Genomic DNA, 23,724 nt, shown 5'->3' with positions numbered 1-23,724 from the left:
TTGATGATAATTAGCATTTTCGAAACTGAGAGTAAATAATGCCGAATATATTGATAAAAGTCAACTTGTCCGAGATATATTTACATTGTTTTCAAAACATCTTGCCAGGCAGGGTAAGCCTACATGAAACACAGCCCTTATTTCCCTATGGGGAAAATGGTGGAAAAAGGATTAGAACCATTTCCCTGTTTGACCGCTAGGTTTTATGGGTGTTATAACACCTCCACTGTGGGGCTCTATTACACAGAACCTTTAGAAGTTTGTTACTGATGTCCACTATAAGCAAGTCTGTCTGTGAATGAAATAAAATAAACACACCTGTGAAAATACATACTGAATGGGAGGGGGATGAGGTCCCAAAAATAAATCCTTTGTTTGGATTCATTTTTATTATTTGATTTATTTATTATATTACAGATCACATCACAGTACACCAGTCAAAACGTTACATATAGTATAAGAAAGGCATATACATTTCCATGCTGATGCTTCACCCCTAGATGGCGACATTAACTTCTGTTTCCTTGTATAGCAGCACCGGCTAATGTCCATGAAAATACCTTAGAGGTTTGCCAATAAAAAACTTTCCTAGGTTGAATATACTGACCATGATGTCTATGATACTGACCCAGAAAATGGTGTCATACACTGTTCCATTGAAATTCACTTTATCCTTTCCACATGTTAACAGCTCCCTCAACATAACTTTCACAGCCAGAAGTCTGTTAAAATTAAAAGTCTCTTTCATAAATAAATTAATAATTCCCTTCAACTTTCCCTTTTTCCATTTACACATTGCTGATATCATTTCCTCTGATTTTACATTTTACCTCCAACGTCCTACATTCATTCTTCCCTTTCAACCCCTGAAGGAGTGTGAAAACTCACGTGTTGGGGATATAAGACTAGATGCCCTGAAGTTAACACGGATAGGTTGGGAGACCTTAGGTAAGTCCTTAGTGATTTCGAAAATCTCCTGTTTATCTGAACATACGCCTTTGGCGATCGTCTCAAACTCCATGATAGACTTGTACTCTGAAGGAGAGGGAGATCTGTACAGGTCTTTGGGCGAGGCGGCTTTGCTGGGAGTGAAGATGGGCACACGGAGGGCGTTCTTGTATGGCAGCTGGTACTCCTTCAGCATTCCACCCCTTGTGCCCATCTTGATCCTCTGACTGGGGTTTCTCTGGACCAAGAAATGAGCCACCTGTTTCTGCTTGTAGGTCTCCTTTCTCGAGGAGTCGTTCTCAAACAATGTGGTCCTGGAATCAAGCAATAGCATTTTTTAAAGAGCAGTTTGAAAGTGTCCTGCTGTTCTTGCTGTTCTTAGACACGTTATTTGTAAGACCAATATAATCTTTGTGAAAATGTGTTAATTTAGTGAATGATGATAATGAATTTGTGGCACACATTGAACATGAACAACAGCATTCGGCTGGAACAGTGATTAAAAGCTAAATTTGATGAAACTCTCTATCATGCTAATATACATACTGTTGTTCTGGTCTTGTTTCCATCACCAAGTCCAACCAAGTGGCCTGGTAGGACTCCTTCTTCTCCTGGTCCTTCTCCTTTACATCGCAGTGGGCATTTACCAGATACACATCCCCACTGTTTAGACTGTTAATCTTGTGTGTGTAGAGCATAGTGGAGACAGAGATGAGAGAGTTGACTGACTACCTGTTAGATGTGCTAATCTATAGGCTTCTCTGGGACTTGCTTTTGGCTGGAGATGAAGGATAGTTGGTCTGTGTGTGAGGTTGTGTGTTGTACTGTTGTTCTCCAGAGCCTCTTATAATGTTACGGTTCTATTTTTACCCTACTACATCATACCATTGCCAATGCTGTCACCATGGTTGGCTCAGGTTGGTTGGCGTTTCAGGTTGGTTTACAGCTGTCCTGTGAGGAAGGCGACCAGTGGAAAGAGTGACGAACACCACTTTAATTTCATTGACTTGTATTAGCGTTGTATTAGCCAGTCCAAACCCACAAAGAGGTTAAAGGTCAGTCATGCTCCTCAGACTTCTCAGATACCTCATAGGCTAAATGCTTCAGGATATTGCTCAAGGTAATACGACCTCTGGTGGCAGAATTGCGCACATAGTATACATTGTATTTAATCTTTCACCCAAATGTCAGAGCCAAAGTACAGGGAACATTTTGACCTTCATCTGAATGTATTTAACATTCATTCATCATCTATTTTTTCCCCCAAAGAATTGTACAGTTGTATAAATAAACCTAGGTGGAGACTTAGAGTAATGTTCGGAGTCCATTGTTCTTGTATCATGCGTCAAAGTTGCAATTATCAGTGCATGTATTAGTGGACAGATTACCCAGGTATTCCTCAGTAAGGGTTGCCCTGTAGTTATATCTGTACAATAATTCCATGTGATGATGTAGAGGTATGGATCCTGGAAATGCTAGCACGCCATCTGGAAGTTTTGCAATAGATGGACCTCTCTTTACATTGTCCTTTAGCAATACTGATTTTGTCACTGAACAGATTTGACCAGATTTGAGTAGTAATGAATATATTTAAGATATTTTCAACATCAAGGCCTTTTTAGCGATGCCATACATGTTATCTAGATCCTTTTCTAAAGAAAACAGATAATTGTAGAAGTTTATGTGTCTTTATTGATCACCAATCATCACTTTAGACAAACAATATGTTATGCCACATTTCTCATAGACCAACTGTGGGTCTCACAAGCAAGTTGTTGTGTATATAGTTCCTTTCTGTTAAATGTGATCTTTGCTTAACACCATTTTAATAACAACATGGTAGATTAATCATCGAAACTAAGAACTGACTATTTAGATGTGATCATTTTCTTCTAATCATAGTTTTAGGGAGGAATACAAACACCAATCAAACTACAATGAAGAAAAATATACAGTTACAGCTGATATAGGGAAATCAGTCAATTTAAATAAATAAATTAGGCCCTAGTCTATGGATTTCACATGACTGGGCAGTGGTGGTCTATGGTTGTGAGAACGGTTGGACATACTGCCAAATTCTCTAAACCGACATTGGAGGTGGGTTATGGTAGAGAAATTAACATTACATTATCTGGAAACAGCTTTGGTAGATATTCCTGCAGTCAGCATGCCAATTGCCCCTCAAAACTTGAGATATCTGTGGAATTGTGTTGTGTGACAAAACTGCACATTTTTTGTGGCCTTTTATTGTCCCCACTACAAGGTGCACCTGTGTAATGATCATACTGTTTAATCAGCTTCTTGACATGCCACACCTGTCAGGTGGATGGATTATCTTGACAAAGGAGAAATGCAGGGATGTAAACAAATTTGTGCACAGATTCTGAGAAAAATATGCTTTTTGTGCATATTTTTTATTTCAGCTCATGAAACATGGGACCAACACTTTACATGTTGCGTATATATATATTTTTCAGTATACATAGATAAATCATGGCTGATGGGTCTATGAGACAGTATAACGGCCTCTTTAAGATCGAGGAACATCAAGTGCCCGCTGGGGAAATTATTTGGGGTCATTCTGTAAGGTGCATGGTCAGGTTTCAGAGTCATTGCCAAATCAACACAGCCTCCGAAACAGACACCTTGGCTGTCAACCTCGGCAGCTATTCCCCAGCCCCAGCCACTTTCTGAAGCTATGTCCCAGCAAGCCTCTGCGCTATTCACTTTCTGTCCCACTGAAAAGGACACTATGATGAAACAGCTTCATGCCATGAGTTCAGCGGGTAGGCATGTGAGCAATGATTGATGCAGTGATGGAAGATTGACGATGACTCCCTGAACTGACATTCTCTGCATACCTCATACCAACTTTCCCTCTTTCCAGCTTTGAAAATGTACTGTCGATGATTCAGGAACAGAACAGTCAAAGTTGATTATGTCATAATTCAGTGCCGCATGCCATTGTCAGCAACAGGTGCTGCAGCTGTTATCATGCATTGCTCCAGGAAGCTACATTGGTGTCATAAAGCTTAGTACTTCAAATACATCAGCAATTCTTCAGCCCAACTTCACATGGAAAATGAAATGAACAAGCTGTCACAGGCTATGGCGTGGGTTCTTTGGCATTACCCTCTAGCCGTGAGGCTGAAACTCAGTAAGCTGGTATTGGGCAATGACAGTTTTCTTGGATTCATCCCAATGAGAACAGCCTGCTCTGTTGAATCCATCAGTTCCCAAGGAAAATATTTATGATGCAGAGTTATCATGGCACTGAAAGTAGATGAGCAAAGGTTGATTTTAAACAACAACAAGAGAGCAGAATGTTACTTCTGATTGAATCTAAAATATTGGTTATCTGTTTCCTTTCCTCGGATAATGCTTTTTATAACTTTATAACATAAAATATGATGCATCACCCTCCAGGTATGGTATCAAGACTAATTCAAGGTTGAATAGGCTAAGTAAGAATTTTGTCCACAAATGTACTGAAATTTCTATTATATGTAAATAGTTTATGATTAGTGAAAGCAATAGTGTAGTTATTTTGTTAGATACTTCACCCTATTAGCAGAAATCGTATTTTTTCAAAGTCATTTTAGCTGTCGGCTGTGGCGTTTAGCTGTTCGGTCTGAACTGATTCATACTGATTCACAAATCATGGGAGTGTATCGTGTTATGCAGACTTTGACTCCCACAGAGGCCGGTGTTGCTAGGCAACCCCCTGCACTTGCTGGGCAGGTGGCCTGCTCCCTTCATGGCTAAAGCCAATGTGAGAAACGTGCCATTAAACATTTGTGCTATGAAACAAAATAAATACAGCACGCTGACCCACAAACATTATTTGCTAGATTCATGATAGTGTTGTTAGACAAAGCAAGGAAAGTAAACTTCAAAACTTGATGTTTTATTGGAATTTGCAGCTGTTGTTGGTAAGTAATGAATCTGCTAGCTTCTGCCTTGACTTACTAACGTTATATCTTTAATTTTCTGATATCGCTGATTACGACATTTCAATTAGGTCTCAATGGTGAAGAAACATGATAGGGTTGGTGGACATAGATGGAGAAAACAGGACATAGTCCTAGACAAGATCCAGTGGGATAATCAGAAGAGTGAAATACATGTGTGATTAAGTTAAAGATGCAGTTCGGGATCTTAAGCACAACACATTTGTAACATTGTACGAATTAGATTCATAACATTTTATACGAATTGCAAAAATGTAACATATTGTAATGACCTGACTAGATCATAAAGGAACAATTGTCCAGACAGAGGACTGAGTTTACGGATTGGCGGTTTATTAAACCAACTTTACACAGGCTACTGTTTGGCCGTAGCCCAGGCCAAATAAATGAAAGATAACCCACAAGCCAACCGTGACCTTCCCTTGTGAAGCCCAGACAAGAGAGAGAACAAAGGCTAAACCTGGTCTTAACTTCCAATGCTCCATCCCCCTGCCCAACCCCCCTCCACGCCACTCCGCCAACCGCCAGGATTCCCGGCATCAGAACATTCCAGGCATTCCCGTGATTGGCAGATAGCAGGTTGATTGACATGTCGGACCCCGCGAACACTGGGTACTGTTAAGTACAACACAACCACCTACTAGCCTAACACATAACACACAGCTGTCTGTGCGGGTCGCTACAATATCTTATGAAATGAATGACAAAGTACACTATTGGATTCCATAGTACACAAAAAAACGTAGACCCGTTTTGGCTTGTGAGCACCACATTCAAAACTACTGGCTGAAATTATCCAAAAGTTCTGGAGCATCACTTTAATGTTTGCCTGGCGACAAACTGAATTATTCATCTGCTCCATTGTTCCTGCAAACTAACGTCAGTGGGCGTGGCGTAGCGTTTCGCCGGAGCAAGGACTTTGGGTAGCCAGGCATCTTTAATGTTATACGATCATGTTTCAGTGGTCGTCCACGTAGGGATACATGACGGAGGCTACATGGGTGAAAGAAACAGCTGCTGATGGGACAGCGTGAATATAAGTGTTTTTCAAGTAAAAGGTTTTCTAGTAAATATTTCTTTGCTGAAGGCAAGTCAAGTGCTATGCTGCCAGACCCACCCCCCCAGTTGAGAAAAAAAGGATGGGCAGCACCTTTGACCAAAATGAGAAGTTATAGAATGCAGCCGAGATTGTAGGCAATTATTGTGATAACATGTGACCCCTCCAAACACGACTTCAGTTACTGATTTTTGTATTTTTGTAACCGATTTTTGTCACTAAAATTGGCTACAATATGATACAGTGTAGGCCTATGCTTCGTAGAACCATTCCTGCCATCTGCTGGTGAATCCAGTCAGTCACATAATACAACCATGATCAGCATTTCTTTGTGGCATTTCATCTGTAGCCTTTTTACGTTAATTTTGTATCTTTAATGTACAACTTGAATTCTCCCCTTACATTGAAAAATATAATAATGTAAGAAAAGTCATAATTTAATTGTACAAAGTTGATACAGCGTTATGATGCATGTATTATCTGAGATCGAGGACTATCCATCTCCTTGGAATAGTACCATTATAAAATACATAATGTTTTTGGCTACACTGCCTACGCTTGATAATAGCACCTGCATATGACAACGGCCAGTATTTCCCCGGATAATTACTGTATATGGGTGTTGTATCGAACACGGAGACAGACAGGATGTGGAGCTGAAAGAAAGAAGGCGGAGAATAGTTGAAAGTAGCTGGAAACGTCGCAAAATCCGAAAAGATTGCAATGGAATGATGCCCTTTATTTAGGAAAAACTAACAACGAACGGGTAAGTGTAATTGATGTGACTTTTCTGTCCTTGTCTAAACAAATGTTAAATGTGAAACTTATCGAGGCCCTTTCCAAGGCATTGAGACAGGGATATTTACTAGTCGCACTTCCCGAAGTTGGCTGCCAGACATGGGGGACAAATGGAGTTTCCGATTTCCCATTTGGGAAAAACACGTAGGAAGGAAATATACCTATTCTAAGTATTCCATGTAACTGCAGTGAAATTTTCTTAAACCTTTGATAATAGGTTTTATTCTGAAGTAGTTGTTTTTTACTTTAAAAATGAAAAATCTATGTTAAAAAAAAAAGAATTGACCGGAGTGTGCGTGATTTGTGACCAAGTCAAAACATTTTACTATTCAATAGCCCTTTCTCAGTATTATTTTTGTTAGTAGCCTAATTTGGGAATCGAATATGTTTTTTTGCTGGCTGAACTATTCTAAGCTACTGAACATAATAGAAAAAGTCATGAAGTGGTTCGCATGGTTCGCTATATGCCAATCGATACAGTAGCAAAACATTCGATTGCTTGGTGAAATCATAATAATAATCATTACATCAATTTTGATCGATTTGTTTATTTTTAAAGCAATTCTCTCCACAGCTCAAACACACATGTAAACTAAATAAAACAACAAATAAACAACCATACAAAAGTGCAAATGGCTATTGCAACAGATGAAAAAGTGAAATAAGTGATTTATGTTCTGAGGTACAGCAAATTATACACTTCTTGAATGCAAACTGCATGCATTCCAGACAGTGCTTTCTGTGAATCATTACCTGTGTGAGATTAGATGGCGTGGCATGCTCCAATCAGACATTGTTACATACCAAACTTCACAAGACACTTAAAGCTTCAAGCCTGTATCAACAAGCTGATGTTGTTATTAAATTAGCTGCAATTCAGTGTGCAATTCCACCACATAATCTATTCTCCACTGCAGAAGAGACTGGACAGATGTATTTCTCACTAGCAATAATCCACTCAGATCAATATGAATTATCTGTGTGTACCCTTTATTTAACTAGGCAAGTCAGTTAAGAACAAATTCTTATTTATAAGGACAAGTTTATCAGTAAGATTTAAAAAAAAATATTGACGTTAAAGGCCCAATGCAGTGAGAACGTGATTTTCCTGTGTTTCATACATACAGTGGGGAGAACAAGTATTTGATACACTGCCGATTTTGCAGGTTTTCCTACTTACAAAGCATGTAGAGGTATGTAATTTTTATCATAGGTACACTTCAACTGTGAGAGACGGAATCTAAAAAAAAAATCCAGAAAATCACATTGTATGATTTTTAAGTAATTCATTTGCATTTTATTGCATGACATAAGTATTTGATCACCTACCAACCAGTAAGAATTCCAGCTCTCACAGACCTGTTAGTTTTTCTTTAAGAAGCCCTCCTGTTCTCCACTCATTACCTGTATTAACTGCACCTGTTTGAACTCGTTACCTGTATAAAAGACACCTGTCCACACACTCAATCAAACAGACTCCAACCTCTCCACAATGGCCAAGACCAGAGAGCTGTGTAAGGACATCAGGGATAAAATTGTAGACCTGCACAAGGCTGGGATGGACTCCAGGACAATAGGCAAGCAGCTTGGTGAGAAGGCAACAACTGTTGGCGCAATTATTAGAAAATGGAAGAAGTTCAAGATGACGGTCAATCACCCTCGGTCTGGGGCTCCATGCAAGATCTCACCTCGTGGGGCATCAATGATCATGAGGAAGGTGAGGGATCAGCCCAGAACTACACGGCAGGACCTGGTCAATGACCTGAAGAGAGCTGGGCCCACAGTCTCAAAGAAAACCATTAGTAACACACTACGCCGTCATGGATTAAAATCCTGCAGCGCACGCAAGGTCCCCCTGCTCAAGCCAGCACATGTCCAGGCCCGTCTGAAGTTTGCCAATGACCATCTGGATGATCCAGAGGAGGAATGGGAGAAGGTCATGTGGTCTGATGAGACAAAAATAGAGCTTTTTGGTCTAAACTCCACTCGCCGTGTTTGGAGGAAGAAGAGGATGAGTACAACCCCAAGAACACCATCCCAACCGTGAAGCATGGAGGTGGAAACATCATTCTTTGGGGACGCTTTTCTGCAAAGGGGACAGGACGACTGCACCGTATTGAGGGGAGGATGGATGGGGCCATGTATCGTGCGATCTTGGCCAACAACCTCCTTCCCTCAGTAAGAGCATTGAAGATGGGTCGTGGCTGGGTCTTCCAGCATGACAACGACCCGAAACACACAGCCAGGGCAACTAAGGAGTGGCTCCGTAAGAAGCATCTCAAGGTCCTGGAGTGGCCTAGCCAGTCTCCAGACCTGAACCCAATAGAACATCTTTGGAGGGAGCTGAAAGTCCGTATTGCCCAGCGACAGCCCCGAAACCTGAAGGATCTGGAGAAGGTCTGTATGGAGGAGTGGGCCAAAATCCCTGCTGCAGTGTGTGCAAACCTGGTCAAGACCTACAGGAAACGTATGATCTCTGTAATTGCAAACAAAGGTTTCTGTACCAAATATTAAGTTCTGCTTTTCTGATGTATCAAATACTTATGTCATGCAATAAAATGCAAATTAATTACTTACAAATCATACAATGTGATTTTCTGGATTTTTGTTGAAGTGAAGTGTACCTATGATACAAATTACAGACCTCTACATGCTTTGTAAGTAGGAAAACCTGCAAAATCAGCAGTGTATCAAATACTTGTTCTCCCCACTGTATTTCCACATAATGAGATTGGAATAATACTGTGAAAATTATGATAATGCCCTTTTAGTGTAAGAGCTGTTTGAAAACACCAACTGAAATTTCAGCCTGTTTTCGTGGGATGGAGTTTTGGCCTGCCTGGTGATATCACCAGTTAGTAGACCAATAAGAAAGAGAGTTGCAAACCTCTCTGCCAATAACAGCTAGTTTTCAGTTTTCCCCTCCCCACTGAGACCACTCCCAGACAGTCCTAACAAATATCTTTGCTAAGAAGCTAATAATTTTTTGGGGACCACTTTAATTGAAAACAATCACAGTAAGGTACTTAATTGTTAACCAGAAACTATTTGATATTGAGATAAAAACTGCTGCATTGGACCTTTAATGCTTTGGAACCAAACTCCATACTAGCCCTTCAAAACACACCAGATAAATTATACTCTGTTCTTTTTTAAAGCTTGGGATATCCGAACGTGCCACCGTGCTGATGCCGTGGTGGCTGATGGGGAATGTTTTACCTGTCGTTACTCCTTTTGTCTCCATGGATAGGACCCCAGCAAGCCTAGAGGAATGTGGATGAAAGAGTGATCCGGCCTCCAACATAAAGTTATCCCTCCACTGAACCAAATAGAGCTGTTTATACACAAATAATTTAGCCTAGCAACTGGCTGCCACCATAATGATACCCAGGCTGGTCTGGGTGTGCCTGGCACTGATAGGGGCGAGGAGCTGCCACGCCCACAGTCTGTTTACCTGTGAACCCATCAAGGTGCATCGCTGCCTGGGGATGCTCTACAACATGACCTTCTTCCCCAACATGATGGAGCACTATGACCAGGACATAGCAGCCAGCAGGATGGAGGTGAGTGTTTCTCACTGTGATAAAACCCTTAGATTTCCCATCAGACTTGGAGCGTAGAGGGAAAAATGACTTTGCAGTTTGTTACAGATGTAGGATCTTAATTTGAGCCAGTTTGCTACAGCAGGAAAATGATCCCAAAATAATCTTGCACCAACAGGAAATGTGAATTATTTATTATGTCGATTATAATTAATGGACATTTTTGTAGGGTTTGATACATTTTTCGTAAGGGAAAATCAAGTCTAAAATGTCAGTGGAAATTACAAACTACCAAAGCCTTTTTAAACCTCAAAATGTTTGCCATGAATCCAACTGGTGCAAAAGGATAATTGTGTATTAAAATAACTATTTTCAAACCATTTTCTATGTACTTGCTAAGATGTAGAGGAAATGCAGTCTTTTAATGGATAAATATTTTCTTAACTTCTTGAACTGCACTGTTGGTTAAGGGCTTGTAAGTAAACGTTTCACGGTAAGGTCTACACTTGTTGTATTTGATGCATGTGACAAATAAAGTTTGATTTAATAGCTGAGTATTGAAGCTTGTGTGTCTTAGCATTCTCAAAGGTCTTCCATCCTCTATCACTGTAGCTGCAGTGTTCAGTTACATGTAATGTAGTTTACGAAAGTTCAATCAGAAGACTGAATGCTTGTTTAACTTCATCCAGTCAGCAGAACATAATTCACTTTTGTTTCCTATTCTACAGGCATCCTGGGAGTGAATACAAATGTATCATCGTCAGCATAGCGTCTTGTTTCTCCTCTTTCCTATTAGCCATGTGTGGAATGTCATTCACTTTTTTACCTTATAGCCTATAAGCACGGCACAATAATGCACATTCCTCATGCTTGCTGTTTAACCTATGGACTCACTTTTGCAATTATCACCTTCCTCTCTCTCAACCAATGGGTGTAAATCTAGGGAGGTATTTATATGTCAACTTACCCTCGTTCTCTCACTTGCTGTTTTTCAGCAACATTTTTCGACAGCCATCCACCTCCCCACCACCATCAGTTATAATAACCTTAAGGCCCGCCATTGGAACTCCTTTCCCCCGGTGGGGGGGGTTCCGATGCCAGCAGTCCCGCATATGGCTACCTGCCATCATTGCCAAAAGAGACTGACCCTACTGTTATGCTTTTTTTTACACAGAGCAGCACATAGGTCAGAACGCAATCATGGTTACATTAAGACATCGTGGAGTCGGCGTGAGATATGGGTTGGAAAAGATACCTCAATGCAGGGATGGGATATACCTCAACTTCAATAGAGGAGTCACTACCGTGTGAATGTTCTCTTTTGCTTTGAAATTGTACTCCAAATGTTACCTTTATCCACACTGATGCATCAAGAAGATTTAAATACTGCTAGTTTTCCCAAAAAACGTTCCTTTTGTCCTCATGCTAGCTAGCAGTAGTCACCGCAGCCATTTTGGAATGGCAGTGTCAGCCAATCAGCTCCTTTTGTTTTTCATTCTATAATGGCTGCTGTGGCTACTGGTAGCTAGCATGAAGACAAAAATGGCAGTTTTCCAGGAAAAGTAGCAGTATTTCAATCTTCTTGATGGAACAGTGTGGATAAAGGTCAAATTTGGACTACAATGGTATATCCTATCCCTGCATTGAGGTACGTTTTCCAACCCGTATCTCACGCCGGCTCCACAGTGTTTTCATGTAACCATGATTGAGTTCCAACCTCATTGTAAACAAGCGTAACGGTAGGGTCGGGATCCTTTGGCAAGCTGCCATCACATCATCTGGCTTTGATGATCTTCTCCCAGAGACAAGGCCATTCCTCAAACTATTTAATAAAATGTCATATTGCATTCCATCTTTATGGTTCATTCAGTTAAGCCTGTACTCTATTTAAATCAGTGTTTGGCAGACAGTGATATGCAGGAGGACTTTTTGTGTGATGTCTATCTATCAGGCTGAGCTGAGGTGCTCCTCTTATTTCAGGACAACCTCAGGGAGCCACAGGGAACTCTGGGTACTTTGTCGTGTGGGGCGTCCTTTGATTTAGGAGAGGAAGGGGAGGGAGACACACCTACCTCACACAAAGATTAGCCAGCATTCCTTCCACACTGTACTCTCTCTCTATTTCTACCTCCCCCTCTCTTCCTTTCTTTGTCTCCCACTCCTTCACTTCACTTCAAAATGTCAGTGTTAGGTATCTATAGTAATAGATGCATGCAGTACCTACTGCTGACAGACAATCTGACCAAATGGCCTGTTGGAAAGTGTGCCATAATGGGATCTAGGTATTGTTATGAAGTTGACTCTCCTGTTGCTCTTCTGTTCAGTGTTATTCGATAGGATTTTCCGGGTTGAGGACTAGCCCTTTCCTTTAGGGGCATTGTTCCTGTTACGATGTCAATGTGCCAATATTCCACTAGTGTTTGGCAGCTTAGTAGTAACACTTTCAGCACCTGTTAGGAAATAGACCTAAATAGAGTGAAAACTAGTATATGTTTTTATTATACATTACATACTCAACCATTGCATTTTGAAGTTAGGATGCCATATTGCGTAGCCAGCCCTTTCCTGCAGTTAAATGACCAAATCGCCATCTAGTAGCCTTATAGGTGAAATGTTATTCATATTTTCATAATTTAATAATTAATAAACATATTTTTTTAACTGAAGGAAATCTGGTGTTTCTATGTCAAAAGTTTTTGTTATATTTCAGTTTTCTGTAATGTATATAAAGTGTAATATTGGGATGCTAAATTTAAATTGGATACATTTCAACTCTATATCTGACATGGTACAGGTGTTTTCTTTTTTTAAGCCCATAACCATGTATGTGAGGTGTATACTTTAGTTTCAAAGTAGATTTGTTTAAGGCCTTACCAAGAAACATTATGTGTGACCCTGATTTAGCCTACTGCAGTAAAAGGTTAATTGAGTCATTGTTATCCATAGTTGAGGGACCTTGAGTGGAAATCCACAGTAGCGGGATCATTCTTTTTGAATGAGGACATACAGAGGCCCCAATTCCAATACATAATAAATGTCTAACTATTTACAGTGGCTCCACAGAAAAATACAAGAAACGGCAGATTGTAGACTAAGAAGAGCTCTTTGAGATGGAGTTTGGGACCTCCAAAGAAGTGAAACAAGGACTCATACAGTCGGAGAGCCAGTTCCCCAGGCCCCGTTTAGATCTGGGCTGCAGCCAGACTGGAGCTGGGGAAACCGTCAGGGAGAGAACATTGAATAGTGTGGTTGTTAGATTGGCCCTGTGCTGATGGGGAAATGTTGCTTATACAGTGTAAACATCGGCTGGATTCACTGCCTCCAGCAGTCATAGTTCTTTCTGCATAACTGGATTTGTAAACTGAACAGGACTGTTTGATAACATGGTGTATCTGATCCAAACCAAGTGGCCCTTAGATTAAGATGGCCACATGATACAGTCTGTAGTCTTTGAATGATGCAGTTATAATTGTTTTGGGAATGATTTGTGGCAGTCGTTACAGATGGTATCTTAAGATTTTGTGATATGGTTGTTTATTTGGATAAACTCTGTTTAGCGTGACTCAACAATGCCAAATATAACCATTCATGCTTTGGTAGAAATCACTGTGAACTCGAACGGTTGTTAGATCAGAGCTGCAGCTTTAGTGTGATGGAATGGATACTGAGCAGAAGCCCAACAGTTCTGTCCATTCCAGTCAACATCCCTCTTGACTCCTTGTTTCCAAATAGTCCCAGAGTCATTTCCTGATGCCCCCCCCTACTCAAATCTGTTGAAACGAAAGAAAATGAGTCAGCCTATGAAAGGAATCCTTTGTGTGGCACAGTGCATTACAGCCTCTTATGTACTGTAGCCTTCTAATCTTTTGCAACCAAGTCACGTGTACAGGAAAATAAAACAATTCTATTTCTGGATCTGCCCATGGCAAGGTAACTGCATGGACTGTATTGTGGCCGTGGGTGACAGTATTAACCTCACGTTGACTGACTTTTAATTACAAACTGTTGTGATGTCTAGATGAATCTAGTTGAAATCAATATTGGTTGTTTGATTAAAAACATGTCTGACCATTTGTTCAGCTCCAGCCTTACAGGTACAGCTACAGGAGCACAGTACTAGTATTTACTAGGGTAGCAAAATTCAGGTCACTTTCACAGGTTTTCCCAAAATCCTGGTTGGAAGATTCCCTAGAATTAAGACAGAAAGACAGAAATCCAGAAACTACAACCAGGACTTTGGTTGTACTTTTCCTCAACTCAAACCTTTGAATTGAGGAAAAGATACTGGCATTTTGTAACCCTAGTATTTACAGTATGTTCTTGAACCATAAAAATCTGAATTTATCTATGTCTATCTTTCGCTCTCTCGATCTCCCTTTCTCTCCCTCATTCTCCCTCTTTCTTTCTCTTTCTCCCTCTCTCTCTTTCTCTCTCACTCCCCCTCTCCCCTTCCCTCCCTCCTGTCTCCTTAGCCCTTCATGCCGCTGGTCAACCTGCGCTGCTCTCCAGACGTACATCACTTCCTGTGTCAGGCCTTTATCCCAGCATGCACTGAGGACACCAAAGTCATCCGGCCATGTCGTGACCTGTGTGAGAAAGTGAGGTCAGACTGCAGGAAGGACATTGGCACCTTCGGCATCACCTGGCCTCTGGAGCTGCAGTGCGACAGGTAAATGTGACTGACTGAGTCGAACTCAATTCTCCAGGTCTCAGGCCAGGTTACTCATCACATGTGCGAGGTTCACTGAGCCACAACATCTGTTACATACATAGGCGTGTTGTACTGTACCAAGTTTTATAGATGAAAAGGCACATGCCTGACATTTTTCAGGTGACCAAATAGTAAACGTTTATAAACTGCTTGCAAACATCCAGTTGACTAGTTATTACATTTATCAGCACTACGTTTTGAAATGGTATTCATTTAGTTATGGTTTTGACTCTTTACCCCACTTTTTCTCCTCTAGATTGGAGTATTGCCTCTACTCTCCTGATGGCTCAGCCCTGCCACCAACCAGACTGACCACACCCAAGACCTCTCTATCTGCCAAGAGGGACATGGGCTTCTGGTGCCCCCTTCAGCTGAAGACTCGGCCCGGCCAGGGATCCACGTTCCTGGGTGCCGGGGACTGCGCTCCCCCTTGCGCCAACATGTACTTCAAGCCCCATGAGATCGAGTTCGCCAAGACCTTCATCGGGGTGTGCTCCATCGTCTGCCTCTGCGCCACGCTCTTCACCTTTCTCACCTTCCTCATCGATGTCAAACGCTTCCGCTACCCCGAACGGCCAATCATCTTCTACGCCGTGTGCTACAGCTTCGTGTCGCTCATCTACTTCATTGGCTTCCTGCTGGGGAACAATGCATCCTGCAACAAGGTCTGTGTATGTCTGTGTCTGAAATGGCAACCAATACTCTGTATTGTGCACTACTTTTGACCAGTTCCCCCAGAGCCCTATGGACCCTGGTCTAAAGTATTGTAATACAGTTCATTCGGAAAGTATTCAGACCCCTTGACTTTTTCCACATTTTGTTACATTAGCCTTATTCTAAAATTGTTGTAATAGTTTTTTCCCTCATCAATCTACACACAGTACCCCATAATGACGAAGATTTTTTTTTGCAAATGTATTAAAAAATATAAATATCACATTTACATAAGTATTCAGACCCTTTACTCAGTACTTTGTTGAAGCACCTTTTGCAGCGATTACAGCCTTGAATCTTCTAGGGTATGACACTACAAGCTTGGCACATCTATATCTGGGGAGTTTCTCCCATTTGTTCTCTGCAGATCCTCTCAAGCTCTGTCAGGTTGGATGGGGAGTGTTGCTGCACAGCTATTTTCAGGTCTTTCCAGAGATGTTCAATCGGGTTCAAGTCCGGACTCTGGCTAGGCCACTCACAGACATTCAGAGACTTGTCCCGAAGCCACTCCTGCATTGTCTTGACTGTGTGCTTAGGGTCATTGTCCTCTTGGAAGGTGAACCTTTGCCCCGTTGGAAGGCGAACCTTTGCCCCAGTCTGAGGTCCTGAGCGCTCTGGAGCAGATTTTCATCAAGGATCTCTCTGTACTTTGTTCCGTTCATCTTTTCCTCGATCCTGACTAGTCTCACAGTCCCTACCACTGAAAAACATCATGCTTCACCGTAGAGATGGTGCCAGGTTTCCTCCAGACATGATGCTTGGCATTCAGGTCAAAGAGGTCAATCTTGGTTTCATCCGACCAGAGAATCTTGTTAGTCATGGTCTGAGAGTCCTTTAGGACCCTTCTGGCAAATTCCAAGTGGGCTGTCATGTGCCTTTTACTGAGGAGTGGCATCCGTCTGGCCACTCTACCATAAAGGCCTGATTGGTGGAGTGCTGCAGAGATGGTTGTCCTTCTGGAAGGTTCTTCCATCTCCACAGAGGAACTCTAGAGCTCTGTCAGAGTGACCATCGGGTTCTTGGTCAACTCTCTGACCAAGGCCCTTCTCCCCTAATTGCTCAGTTTGGCCGGGCGGCCAGCTCTAGGAAGAGTCTTGGTGGTTCCAAATTTCTTCCATTTAAGAATGATGGAGGCCACAGTGTTCTTGGGGACCTTCAATGCTGCGTAAATGTTTTGGTACCCTTCCCCAGATCTGTGCCTCGACACAATCCTCCTGTTTCGGAGCTCTATGGACAATTCCTTTGACCTCATGGCTTGGTTTTTGCTCTGACATGCACCGTCAACTGTGGGACCTTATCTAGACAGTTCTGTGCCTTTTGAAATGCTGTCCAATCAATTGAATTTACCACAGGTGGACTCCAATCAAGTTGTAGAAACATCTCAAGGAGGATCAATGGAAACAGGATGCACCTGAGCTCAATTTCGAGTCTCATAGCAAAGGGTCTGAATATTTATGTAAATAATGTATTTCTGTTTTTAATTTTTAATAAATGTGCAAAAATGTCAACCTGTTTTCTCTTTGTCATTATGGGGTATTGTGTGTAGATTGATGAGGAAAAACATGAATTTTAATACATTTTAGAATAAGGCTGTAATGTAATTTTTTTGAAAAGGTGAAGGGGTCTGAATACTTTCCGAATGCACTGTATGTAAGGAATAGGGTGCCATTTGGGATACAGCCCATGTCTGGTGATGTATGTCCTGTGATGATATCTGAAGTCATGTAGCTATATATTGTGAAGTTTTATATGTATGCCAGGTATACCTCTTCTTTTCCTAGAAAACTTCTCTATGGGACATAAAAGTTGTCATTCATTCGTTAATCTATTTATTCATTCATTCATCCCAGGCGGTGCACCCGGCTGCCATGGACACGGTGGTGCTGGGCTCCCAGAGTAAAGGCTGTACGTTACTCTTCATGCTACTCTACTTCTTCTCCCTGGCCGGCATCGTCTGGTGGGTCATCCTCACCATCACCTGGTTCCTGGCCGCCGGGCCCAAGTGGAGCTGCGAGGCCATCGAGAAGAAGGCGGTGTGGTTCCACTCCGCCGCTTGGGGGATCCCCGGAGTACTAACTGTCATGCTACTGGCTCTCAACAAGGTGGAGGGAGATAACATCAGCGGGGTGTGCTTCGTGGGGCTCTATGATCTGGACGCGCTGCGGTACTTTGTGCTGGCGCCACTGTGTATCGGGGTTGTGGTGGGGCTGTCTCTGCTCCTGGCTGGGATCGTGTCGCTCAACAACGTGCGTCAGGTGATCCAGCATGATGAGAGGAACCAGGAGAAGCTGAAGAAGTTTATGATCCGTATTGGGGTGTTCAGTGGTCTGTACCTGGTGCCCCTGGTCACTCTGCAGGGGTGTTATATATATGAACAGAGCCAGCGCTCCACCTGGGAAAACACCTGGATCAATGACCGTTGCCAGGAGTACAGCATTCCCTGCTCACACAAGGTAACACACGCTCAGCACTAGAACATTTTCATAATAATTTGATATCTCTATGAAGATATGCCACTGCAAAATTCATCTAAAATTAATAGTTGTTAAAAATCATTGCTGTTCTTATGCCTTCGTTCAGCCACAGTAAAATGTATGAATATATTTGGCAGACGTTTAAATGGAAATGGTCTCATTAAGCAATAAGGCACGATGGGGTGTGGTACAACATCCGTGGAGTATGACCCTACCTCACACAGGAAGTGGCGCAGGTCCTAATCCCAGCACTTGTCCTCTCCCGTCTGGACTACTGCAACTCGCTGCTGGCTGGGTTTCCCACTTGTGCCATCAAACCCCTGCAACTTATCCAGAACGCTGCAGCCCACCTGGTTTTCAAACTTTCCCAAGTTCTCCCATGTCACCCCACTCCTCAGCACACTCCACTGGCTTCCAGTCGAAGCTTGCATCCACTACAAGACCATGGTGCTTGCCTACGGAACACTGCCTCTCCCTACCTATGCTCAAGCCCTACACCCCAACCTGAGCACTCTGTTCTGCCACCTCTGGTCTCTTGGCCAGCTCCCGTTCAGCCCAGTCCAAGCTCTTCTTTGTTCTGGCACCCCAATGGTGGAACCAGCTTCCTTCCCCCTGACAGCAGAGTCCAAATAATCCCCCTCCCAAAAAAGATAATAATAAAATATTCCTGAAACAACACAATTGCTCTTGACCCACCCACCATCTTTCCAGCTTTACTGATAGCTACTTTATTGAGAAAAGGTGTACTTACTGTGATATGTGGTTGTTCCACCTAGCTATCTAAAGATGAATGTAAGTCTCTCTGGATAAGAGCATCTGCTAAATGGTTCAAATGTAAATGTACACTACCGGTCCAAAGTTTTAGAACACCTACTCATTCAAGGGTTTTTCTTCATTTTTACTATTTTCTACATTGTAGAATAATAGTGAAGACATCAAAACTATGAAATAACATGTTAGGAATCATGTAGTAACCAAAAAAGTGTTAAACAAATCAAAATATATTTTATATTTGAGATTCTTCATATAGCCACCCTTTGCTTTGATGACAGCTTTGCACACTCTTGGCATTCTCTCAACCAGCTTCACCTGGAATGCTTTTCCAACAGTCTTGAAGGAGTTCCTACAGTTAGCTGCTTTTCCTTAACTCTGCGGTCCGACTCATCCCAAACCATCTCAATTTGGTTGAGGTCGGGGGATTGTGGAGGCCAGGTTATCTGATGCAGCACTCCATCACTCTCCTTCTTGGTAAAATAGCCCTTACACAGCCTGGAAGTGTTTTTGGGTCATTGTCCGGTTGAAAAACAAATGATAGTCCCACTAAGCCAAAACCAGATGGGATGGCATATCGCTGCAGAATGCTGTGGTAGCCATGCTGGTTAAGTGTGCCTTGAATTCTAAATAAATCACTGACAGTGTCACCAGCAAAGCACCCCCACACCATAACACCTTCTCCTCGCTTTACAGTGGGGAAATACACATGCAGAGATCATCCGTTCACCCACACCGCATCTCACAAGGATATGGCGGTTGGAACCAAAAATCTCCAATTTGGACTCCAGACCAAAGGACAAATTTCCATTCAGGGCTCAAACCACCCGGTTTATAACACTGTAATGTTGTGTTTCAGACTACAGAGTCTGGTCGTCCAGACCTGTCCCTATTCCTGATTAAATACCTGATGACCCTGGTGGTTGGGATCTCAGCTGTGTTCTGGGTCAGCAGCAAGAAGACCTGCTCAGAATGGGCCTTCTTCTTCAACAGGACCAGGAAGAAAGAGTAAGGACACTTCACTAATGCCTGTCTCTCAACTGCTGAAACAAATCATATTTTTTTACATGGATTGTATCCCAAATGGCACCCTAAGGCAAAAGTAGTGCATTATATAAGGAATAGGGTGCCATTTGGGAAGCAACTTGGGTTTTTACAGTATGCAACATTCCCAGATTGCAGATAGATATAATTCTACTGTGTTCTAATTCTATTTCTCTACCCAGCCCCATTAGTGAGAGCCGCAGAGTTCTCCAGGAGTCCTGTGAGTTCTTCCTCAAACACAACAGCCGTGTCCAGCACAAGAAGAACCACTACAACCCCGGCTCCCACAAACTCAAGGTCATCTCCAAGTCCATGGGCACCAGCACCGGTGCCTCAGCCACAGGCAACCACTGCACCTCAGCAGTGGGCAACCATGAGGCCATCCGGGGCCAGGCTTCTTTCTCTGAGGCCAGGGGCTCATCTGAGGCCTCTGCCAGGGAGCAGCTGGAGAGAGGCAACTCCACCCGTGGCTCCAGGCTGGGGGAGAGGGACAGGGAGAGGGAGAGGCAGCCCAGTGGACAGGCCCTGTCTGGAGGGAGAGAGGGGGCAGAGAGACGTAGTAAGAAGGGCAGCTCCAGCAAGGTTAGCAGCCGCTCAGAGAGCTTCCACAGAGTCCCAGAGGGAAGGTAAAGACAGATACTTTCACCCTTTTGCCCAAGTAATTTCTGACCTACACATACGTACTTCAAAAGATTTTGTCCGCTCCACTGTTAACAAGGTTGTTTTTTACAAACTTGTCTTGTAGGATGACTCCCCGGAGTGAACTATCAGAGACGAGACAGGTGCCCAGTGGACAGCACCTGGCTTTAAGCCACTCCCACAGCGGCAGTGCGAAAGGCTCCGTCCCTCACCTGGTTCGCCAGTTACCAGAGGAGAAAAAGGAGAAGGATAGCAGCTGCTGAGCCCAATCAACAGGCTCCTATGATACTTAACACCAACAGAGATGGGCAACTCTGGTCCTCAGGAGCTGGACTGAGTGTCTGCTGGTTTTTGTTCTTCCTTTCAAATGAGCAACTGATTTAGCCTGTCATACCATACCAGATGTGTACACTCTCAGAACAATCAGTGATATTAGTGGATGGATTTAAGTACCAGAGGGAGAAGAGAAAACCAGCAGGAAGTCGAGAAAATCCAGAGGACAGGAGTTTTCCTTCACACCACAGAGACAGGAAGGAGGAGACTAGGTGGGCCACCAGGGTCCTAGAGAGCTCCCTTCAGTGACCGACCCAACAGGTGTAGCTACTGTACATCAGTCAGCTTGACTGGATCACTGGCCACATCAAGGTGAATGAGGTTAGAGAATCATGCAGCCCTTCAGACCAACGGTTGCATTTCCCTGCTGTAAAACAGTCACTTAACATATTGTTTATTTACTTATGAAAGCTGTACTTTTCTGAGGGTAGATTGATATGTAAAGTGTGTAGAATATACACTGCCAATTTTTATGTAAACTATTTTATTTTTTATCACTGGACTAGTCTTTACACTGAGTTTAAGTGCTTGAAAATCTGAAAGTCGTTTCACCAAACAATCAGAACTTCAACGATATCTAGCTGTGGTGGTTAAATCTATTTTATTTTTGTATTCAAATGGTTAATGTCATGTGAATGTAGACAATTCCATCATGAAACAATGAGTAGCAAGCATAGCAGTTCTGTAGTTAAAGTAATTGCAGTAGACAGGAGGTTCTCACTACCAATACTTTTCATTCCTTTTCCATTACAGTGTTTTTCAGTATATCTATAAATAGTTACATAAGCATTTTTCAATTTTGCTGACTGCTCATAAACTTAATTTCCTGTAAATCTGAGTGGAGCATGTATTTTTTTTTATACTACAGTTCCTAGAAGAGTGTGCCCCATGAACTAAATCATGGTCTTCAGATAACCTACTTTTTGTCTGTCTACCTACAGATGCTTTACATGTGTGACAGTCATTCAATGTGTGCATTCATCTCCAGTGAAATATGTGGACAAAGTAACCAGGCTTATTTCTGGTTCTTGACCAACAAGTTGTTGTGGTTGGACATCTCACTACACTAGAAGAGTTACCACTTAAAGATGAACCCAGTGCAAATGACTGAGTGATACTGTACAATTTGTACTGAGATAGAATTTATTTTTTTGAAGTTTATATTTCTGCTACGCCGCAATTATCTTTAAACCAAATATAGTAGTATGTATATCTAACATAACTGATGATCCAATATGAAAACACCAGTAGAAAAATCAGAGACGAAATCCAATCCAACGCATGTACCTAGTTGAGTTGATCTTTTTTGACCAATGTGTGGCTTTTGTTCAGTATTTCAATTGTCATGATTCTTACTGGTAATCCATGAATTGTGTTTGACAGTACACGTTTTTCTTGCAAGCATTTTCCCGAAAGGCCTGTTGGGAATAAGTCTTGCACACTGTATTAATAAAAACCATTTATCCATCCATACATACTCACAATAATTTGAGAAGTATTTGAATCCCTCCATGCTGTATTGTTTTATTGTCTTTAATCTGTCGCTGTCCTTATTCTTCATCCAAATGTATTGTATATTATTATGTGGCTATCAGAAGACAAAGGTTACAGCTAAAGGGAATTTGTTCTCTTGCTTCCACTCCTTCACACATTAATAGTATAACCGCTACTCATCCTTGATTGCATATAGACTTGTTTAGGCTGTAGAATTCTTATTTTATTTGAAATTGCCTATACATTTTTGTGCACTTTTGTAGTGTTACGTTGTATGCGCTATTTGATATATATTTTGTATCAAATGTATTTCCTTTTAATAAAAGATTATTGAATAAAATAAACTGAAATGTAATTTGTCTCATGAATGGATGCCTGGTTTTGTATCGCACATACAGACAGTGAACCATGTTTTCATGTCTGTTATTTGTCGCGTTAAAAACAACTGGGAACTCGGACATCTCAGATTTCTGACTTCCGTGCGTTCAAGACGGGAAAAAACTAGCTCCGACTGGGAAAAATCTTTTTGAAAGTTCATCCAACTTGGAATTCCAAGTCAGAAACTCTGATGTCTTTCTAGAGCTCAGATTTTTTGACCTGAAAATAGCTGACGTCATGATTTGACCTTTTCTGGGTTCCCAGTTGTCTTCAAAGCACCAATAGACATAACCTATAATTGTTTGTAGTCATCAACATAATCATCATCAGCAAGCCTACAGGATAAATACATAGGGAACATCTCAATTAAATATGCCTCCTTCTCAAAACCCATTGGAGGAGAAGATCAGAGGGTCGGGACCTCTGACTTTCTCATCCAATGAGTTTTGAGAAGGAGATGAGGCGAGAGGACACAAGGAGTGTGCCATTGAGATCTTCCCAATTTCATGAAATAACAGAGTAGGATACCCACATATAACTGATTCCATACCATGATGTGGGTCTAGAATAGATTAGAAATTACATAGTTCCATTTTCCCAATCTGTTATTAGTGGTGGGGCACAGGGCAGCCCACAACAACTGTAAACAAGCTGAAGCATAATCAATATGTTGGGCTCTATTCAATCTGTAATGCTGAAGATTTCTTTTGTTCTTTATTGCTCCTCTATTATTCCTCAAGCAATGTGGGAGGCCGATGACATCACAGATTCCCATCACACCAACTCCTTGAAGTTTGCAGTTGTGTCTAAAAAAAACACTATTTTGCTCAAAAGTTTTTTTTCTTCTTCC

General features: G+C 42.0%; 2 protein-coding genes across 3 annotated transcripts; one reads left to right on the top strand and one right to left on the bottom strand.

Annotated features, from left to right (window-relative positions):
* Positions 1–390: 390 nt before the first annotated feature.
* LOC120047688 (telethonin-like) lies at positions 391–1,757 on the bottom strand. Its single transcript, XM_038993239.1, has 2 exons — positions 1,495–1,757; positions 391–1,262 (listed from the first exon to the last, which is right to left on the bottom strand). Exons 1-2 carry the CDS (start codon positions 1,644–1,646, stop codon positions 860–862), a joined length of 555 nt encoding a protein of 184 aa, XP_038849167.1. The 5' UTR covers positions 1,647–1,757; the 3' UTR covers positions 391–859.
* A 4,770-nt stretch (positions 1,758–6,527) lies between these two features.
* LOC120048534 (frizzled-6-like) lies at positions 6,528–22,851 on the top strand. Of its 2 annotated transcripts, none has more exons than XM_038994598.1 (8): positions 6,528–6,742; positions 10,025–10,337; positions 14,789–14,985; positions 15,284–15,692; positions 17,592–18,194; positions 19,846–19,994; positions 20,213–20,656; positions 20,776–22,851. In XM_038994598.1, the coding sequence occupies exons 2-8, from the start codon at positions 10,155–10,157 to the stop codon at positions 20,930–20,932; spliced, it is 2,142 nt and encodes a 713-aa protein (XP_038850526.1). In that variant the 5' UTR covers positions 6,528–6,742; positions 10,025–10,154; the 3' UTR covers positions 20,933–22,851. The 2 variants fall into 2 exon arrangements, with proteins under 2 accessions (XP_038850526.1, XP_038850525.1); XM_038994597.1 differs by having other exon boundaries at positions 9,933–10,337.
* The last annotated feature ends 873 nt before the right edge of the window (positions 22,852–23,724 follow it).

Source organism: Salvelinus namaycush, chromosome 5, assembly GCF_016432855.1.
Source record: "Salvelinus namaycush isolate Seneca chromosome 5, SaNama_1.0, whole genome shotgun sequence".
NCBI classification, from domain to species: Eukaryota; Metazoa; Chordata; class Actinopteri; order Salmoniformes; family Salmonidae; genus Salvelinus; species Salvelinus namaycush.
This window is presented reverse-complemented; position numbering and strand designations above follow the sequence as displayed.

Excerpts from the sequence above, each read along its gene's own strand:
- LOC120047688 (XM_038993239.1), bottom strand. The coding sequence starts at position 1,646 with ATGCTCTACACACACAAGATTAACAGTCTAAACAGTGGGGATGTGTAT. Across the intron at positions 1,263-1,494 it reads GAAACAAGACCAGAACAACA|GACCACATTGTTTGAGAACG; the intron begins GTATGTATATTA and ends GCTTGATTCCAG.
- LOC120048534 (XM_038994598.1), top strand. The coding sequence starts at position 10,155 with ATGATACCCAGGCTGGTCTGGGTGTGCCTGGCACTGATAGGGGCGAGG. Across the intron at positions 10,338-14,788 it reads TAGCAGCCAGCAGGATGGAG|CCCTTCATGCCGCTGGTCAA; the intron begins GTGAGTGTTTCT and ends CTGTCTCCTTAG. Across the intron at positions 19,995-20,212 it reads AACAGGACCAGGAAGAAAGA|CCCCATTAGTGAGAGCCGCA; the intron begins GTAAGGACACTT and ends TTCTCTACCCAG.